Here is a 6751-nt window from a genome sequence, read left to right on the forward strand (position 1 = left end):
TAATGTATGCTCACTATACTGTCTTAACTTGTTTTTGAAAAATAAAATTGGTTAGACTTGTTTAGTGTATGTGTGTGTGTGTGTGTGTGTTTTTGAGGATCTATAAGCTTAAATTTTTCTTGAGAGAAGATTTTGAGAGCTTTATATGTTGAGTGGATCTTTGGTTAAGGTGTATGATGGATTGCATTCATTTCTGTGTTTTTCTTTTCTCGATAAACTACTTTTTCAACCTGTCTTGACACCTCATCGACACATCCTCGACACCTGGTTATCTGTCGAGCATCTCAAGCCTTTTACTTATCGCAATCTCGACACTTCTTCGACACCTGATGGATCGATCGAGAAAGTTCTTGTCTCCTCGATACCTTCTCGATACCTGGTCGATCGATCAAGATTCTGTGCTTCGAAACTGTTCCTTATTCCTCGATACCTCTCGACACTTCCTCGATAGCTTCCTCGATACCTCTCGACACCTCAGCTGTTGAGATTTACTGAGATGTCTATAAAAGGATTTTTCGCGATTTTTTCACTCATTCCTCAATCTCTCTCGATCTGTCCGAAGGCTTTTCATCTCCCAACCACTTTTCTCTCACTCAAATCTTCAAATCCTCTTCATCTTCGGCCTTCCCTTGGTTTCAATCACTTGGTAAGTTCATTTTTCCCTTCCTTTTTCATGCATTGCATGTTTTGAAACCTAGTTTTTGGGATTTTTGAAAATTTTTGGGATTTTTCAAAATTGATGAGTTTTTCTTGAAATTTAAGGTTGGGTTTTCATTTAAATGCTTTCAAAATGACATACATTGCATTCCATGTGCATTAGAATGACGTTTACATGCATTTAGATGTGTGCTTTATGCTGTGTGCTGGTAGGATTGGATTGGACTGAGCCCAAGATGCCTTTTGCTTTACATGTCACATGCTCATGCATTCTCATGCATACATTCTTTTTGTTCATCATATTTGCTCTATTTGAACTGTGTTGGGACTTTTCTGATTGTCTCTCTCTCTATCTCTTTCTCATTCTTTTACGTTAGTAATGTCTATAGCACCCAAACGTAAATCCACTCCTGCTCGGAACCTTCTGCGTTCTGGAGCTTCCTCTTCTTCTGACTCTACTCCTCTTAACCTTCGGTTCTGTGATGGAGATGCCCACAAGGCATTTACGGAGAACTTTTCTCGACGAGATATTCATTCAGAACGCCAAGTCATTTTAGCGGACTTTGTTGACACTGACCTTCCCTCTGTCATTCACAGTAGAGGATGGGAGTCACTGTGTGATGTCTTGGTCACTTGTCCTCTCGTGCTGATTCAGGAGTTTTACTCCAACATGCACGGGATAGATCATTCAGTACCTCTCTTTTTCACTCGCGTTTGAGGTACGCGCATCCCTATCACACCGCAGTTAGTTGCGGATGTGCTTAGGGTTCCTAGGATAGATTTTCCTGACTATCCTTCTTGTGAGCGTCTGAGGATTGTGTCCAAAGATGAGCTCATCTCTGCCTTTTGTCAGCGCCTTGCTGATTGGGGTGAGCATTAGTACACATCATGTAAGCCTTTTGCTAAAGGTCCTAGATTCCTAAACATGGTGATGACGTTTGTACTCTATCCTCTCTCTCACTACAACTCTATCACAAAGCCTCGTGCTCGATTTTTGTTATCTCTTCTTGAGCATCTTACTATAGATTTTTTTTCTCACTTTATTCTTTCTATCATAGATGTTCATCTTAATTCAGTGTCTCGTGATAAGCTCATTTTTCCTTCCGCTATCACGAGGATCTTACGCCATTTTTCTATTCCCTTTCCTGTGTCCGACCACTTCTCACACATTTGTGCCATAGATGTTGCTACCGTAAAATGTAGTGAGGCGTAGTTTAGGTCGCGACAGACGAATTCCACTCCTCCCTTCCGTTCGGCTCCATCCAGATCAGCTTTATCTACATCTGCTCCTTCTTCCTCTACGGGCGATGTATCTCCAAGAAACATTATGGCGTAGCTGCAGCGCATGGACACTCGCCTTGATACACTCTCTGCTGAGTTGTATCAGGTGAATGTTCATGTTGGTCGTATTGCACGATGGCAGGCGACCATGGGTGGTTTTGCTCTAGAGGCTGCTCCTTCACCACCTACTCTAGTATCTTCAGATAATGAGGATGATGATGATGATGATGATGCTGATGGAGATGCTAGCTCTGCTGATGAGATATCTACATGACACTCTACCCTTTGTCACTTGTGACAAAAAGGGGGAGTAGTTTTGAGTTATAAGAGTAGTCATCTTAGGGGGAGAGTTAGTATAGGACATTTTGATAGGGGGAGTGTTGATATTCTTGAGGGATGTAGTGAGGTTTTTATGTATATTTTCTTTTCTATTCTTTATAGATACATTGATCTTGTATATAAGGTCCTTTGACCATTTTTACATACATTGTACTTATACTTCTTTATATATGTGGATGTATGTTTCTTTTACCTCTCTCTTCATGTGTTGTTTCTTCTCTATCTTTATACACATGTTCATTATATTTGTATGCAATCTATTATTTCTGTTTCACACAAGATGCCTTGATGAGTTTTGTTTAAAGTGTTTCAGAAATACAGGTTGTCAAAGTCTACTTGCCATAAACTCTCTTCTTGCAAAGTTTTTCAAGAGTTTGTGTTAGGATAGATTTTATTGTATTCAACAAGTGAATATGAGTTTAGTGATTTATGACTTCTCTCATATGTTCATTTGCTTATTGTGGTTTTGTCACGGATTGCCAAAGGGGGAGATTGTTAGGACATATATGTGTTTTCACTTGTTAAGAACATATGTCACTTATTTATGTAAATTGGCTAATCCTTTGACAAAACGCACTCTACTTGTAATTGGGTAATTCTAGGTGTTTTTAATACTTCAAGAAATAAGGTTTCAAGGTCAAGTGTTAAAGTCATCAAGTCTGTCCAAGAAAAAGCAAGTTGAAGTGCAATTTCATTAGAATTCGACACTTGCTCGATAGCTACCTCGACACCTGCTATTTGTCGAGATTTAAAATTTTAGATTTTCTGATCTGATTTTCTTGGGATCCGTGAATATGCTTTTGGGCCTTCTTTTCTCCAAACCCTAAACATAAAAAAGGATTGTTTTAAGAGCCGTCAAGTGTGACATAAGTTGCAAAAGCATTGAGCAATCTCTATTCAAGCAAATTGTGATCAAAGACGAAGTTCTTGACCTAGTTCATCTTCTCTGAAGAAGTTGCTGTGTATTTGCATCATAGGGTTTTGTGACTAAGCATCTTCCTGATCTTCATCGTGTAGGATGAACTGAAGAACTTTGTAGCCAACCTTTCTTCCTTATGTTGGTGTTTTGAAGTCACGTACTGGGATCCGCACATTAGTTAGTCACGTATTTGGGAGCCGTGCATCAAAGGTGGGAACTGTCGCTACAGATCAAGTCCAATTGGGTATTGGGGTAAGGGTTTAACTGTAGGTTGGTAAGGTACTTGAGATTCCTTTACTTGTAACTGCTTGATTTGATAATAGTGGAGTTTCGGGAGTGGTGACCTGAAAATCACCCTGTGGGGCTTTTGCCGCGAGATTTTTCCCCATTCGTAAACAAATCACCATGTCATTTAATTTTCGCTGCATATTTAGTTATTTGGTGATTTGTTTGTACTTTCACATATTTGCATGCTAAATTGATTAATTAATAACTTGGCTAATTAATTAATTGGTTTAATCACAAGGGGTCATTCAGATTGTGGCCTATCAAAAGGCACGAAAAACTACATAGAATAACTAAGGTACTAGTAAAATACCAACACCTATGCGGCCAAGGAGACGAAATGCTATAGACAGAACATGATGGCCATGAAACTGTGAAAGTGAAGTTTCTGTAGGAAGGTGTGCTTCTTGCAGCGGAAATGGATGTTTCTCATGCTATTTTTGAGTCCGATGCCTTATCTATCATTCAAGCAATCAACGATGGGTTCCACGGTGGTGAGCTTGGGCACATAATCTGGAACATTAGAGAAGTTTCTGCAGCATTTATCTGGTGTTCTTTTCATCATCTGAGAAGGGAAGGCAACAGAGTTGCCCATGAACTTGCAAGGGTAGCTAGGAATTCTGGTGTTTCACAGGTTTGGAAAAGATCTTTCCCAACCTTTGTTGAGCATCTTATTACTGAGGATAGTTGTTTGTAATGCTCTTGCTTTCTCTCTCTATTGTTTCTCTTTCAGTTGTTTGAAATTACATATTTCTCATCAAAAAAAGAAAAAAAAAAAAGAAAAAGAAACTGTGAAAGTGAAAACAATATGGACAAAAGAAGCGGAAATTGGACATTTGCACTTATTTTTTAAATATTAAGCATAATGTTCTTATTTTAAAACTATTTAACAAAATGTTTTTGTCTTTTAAATTCAATTTAAACAAAACTGAGTTTTGTGTGAAACTTGATATCATCAAAATCGAGTTCAGTGTATATTTTTAAATGTAACTCAATGTTAGCAATGTCGAATTCCACTTAATTTTTTAAAAAATTTAAGTAATTGAACTTACTTATAATTTGATTTTAAAAAAATTGAACTTTTTTTTTTTTGAGAATCAAAAATTTGAACTTTATTAAATAGTAAGCGAAACTGCCAAACAATTAGCAATGGTGTGCAATGGGACATCTTCCATCCACACATGAAAACCGGTGACATGTCGTGCATGTTGAACTAGGTTGTGAGCTACACTTTTCCTTTCTTTACGAACATGTGGAAACCTAAACCAATGAGATAAAATTGCAAAACATTTAACCTTATGACTAAATAAACTAAAAGAAATCAAAGAGAGCGAGTCAGAAAATCCTTCTGGGATGGCCACAATTAAACTCAAATCATCAACTAACTGTAGAGTAATCGATGTAGCCAAAGTTTCAACCTCCACAACAGAAAAGGGGAGATGGATGATTTTGATCCTGTGCCAAGCCCTTCCTTGGCAATCTCGAATGATCAATCCAATCCCAGCCCTATCGTCTCCTTGAAGCAATGCATCGATGTAATTTGTGCCTGAAACCTCCACAGCTACATTAATCGTCAATTTCCAAAAGAACATTGATCCACCTCCTCTCAAAATTATTGGATAAGCAAACAAGTTTTCATACTGAATTTTCCTCATCACCTTTTTTAGCCTAGCTTTATCTGCCCATGTTTCGGCTAAGAACATGACAGAGAGATCTTTTGCCTGCACCAATCCTTCAAGCTCGTTCACTGTACATGGGTTCCCAAGCCCATGACAGTTCCAAATTAAACAACTCATGGTGATTGGTGGGGCTGAGCACCAGCCTCCACCATTGAGAAATAGGATACATCTTCATCCTCAGAAACCTTCCTATGTTTGCTTGGTAACTCTGGTTGGGCTTCTCCCCTTCTCTTTCCACCAAGTTTCCCTTCCACTTGCACTTCGGTTACAGCCTTCTCCCTACCAACCCAATTCAATTTTTTCCTTCCATAGGTTGTGTTTTTTTTTTTCCCCTGTGTTGCCTTAATCCCTGCCTGACGTGTGCTTTGATTTTTTCCTGAGGTGGCATGCTGAGTTGGCGAGTTAAAAACCCTAATAATGGTATCTCACTCCCATTAGGATTTTGCCCGTTAGTCATTAAAGCCTCGTTAATCTCCCTGACTTGGATATCAATTAATTCTGGCATAATAATGGAAATTGGTATTGAATTTTCGGATTCCTTATTCACCTCCACATTATAAGGAGCAATTATTGGAGGTGATTTGGTTGTGATTAAGTTTGAATTTGGCAGGGTAGCGTGATCAGATAGTAACGCATCTACTCCTTCCACATTAAATGGGTTCAACGTTTCACCCCCATAAATGTCATTAATCCCCTCTGCATTAAATTCTGCCTCCTTCTCTGAGGACAGGTCCTCCATCGGATCTCCACTTTATGATCTCCTCTCTGATGGACTTGGTTGTGCATGCAGAACTTGAGATGATGCATGAGCTTTAGGCTTCCTTTGCTCATAAAATCCTGGAACATAGATAACTTCCTTCCCTGCTGCATTGCATGGAGCGGCCTTCAGAGATGAGTTAAACTGTTGTTGCTCCGACTTAAGAGTTCCCTTGCTCTCCATCCATAATTCGCACTCTTTATCACTATGGTTAAGACGTCCACACCAGAAGCAAAAGTTAGGCAAACGTTCATACTTAAAACTTATCCATATTTTCCTTCCACCCTCTAATGTAATAAGTCTGCCTCTTCACAATGGTAGAGATATGTCAACAAGGACTCGGACCCTTATGAAGTTTCCACCTTCCTCATCAACTGCCCCCATCGACTTTTGGACTTCCCCAATCGTGTCGCATATTTCTTCAGCCACGGACCTGTTCATAAAACGCACCGGTATGTCATGAACTTGAATCCAAAATAAGGTTGTCTTGAACACAAGGTCTCGCACCAGTATCTCCGAGTTATACCTTTGCAGCATAACTAAAAATTTGTCGAAGCTCCAATGTTGGTTCTTTAGAATCCGATCCACATCTCCCAGATTGTCAAAGACAAACAAAACACGATGATCCTTCTGATTACGGATCTTAAAACCATTGGTAGATCTCCACAACTGTTTAAAAGTTCGAGCCATGATTTCCATGTTAAGAAAGCGAGGAGTCAAGAACTGCGCAGCCATCATGAATTCCCCGGTTTGTTGGTCCCTTTGTAAAACGAAATTTGTTTTCTCCTTCTCTGAGAGAGACAGAGAATTCCATTTTTCAGCCAAATTCTCCAT

General features: G+C 39.2%; 1 protein-coding gene across 1 annotated transcript; it reads right to left on the minus strand.

Annotated features, from left to right (window-relative positions):
* Positions 1-5911: 5911 nt before the first annotated feature.
* LOC136063304 (uncharacterized) lies at positions 5912-6751 on the minus strand. The gene is made up of 2 exons (XM_065763487.1): positions 6231-6751; positions 5912-6122 (listed from the first exon to the last, which is right to left on the minus strand). The coding sequence occupies exons 1-2, from the start codon at positions 6749-6751 to the stop codon at positions 5912-5914; spliced, it is 732 nt and encodes a 243-aa protein (XP_065619559.1).

Source organism: Quercus suber, unplaced genomic scaffold, assembly GCF_002906115.3.
Source record: "Quercus suber isolate HL8 unplaced genomic scaffold, Cork oak 2.0 scaffold_509, whole genome shotgun sequence".
Classification (NCBI taxonomy): Eukaryota; Viridiplantae; Streptophyta; class Magnoliopsida; order Fagales; family Fagaceae; genus Quercus; species Quercus suber.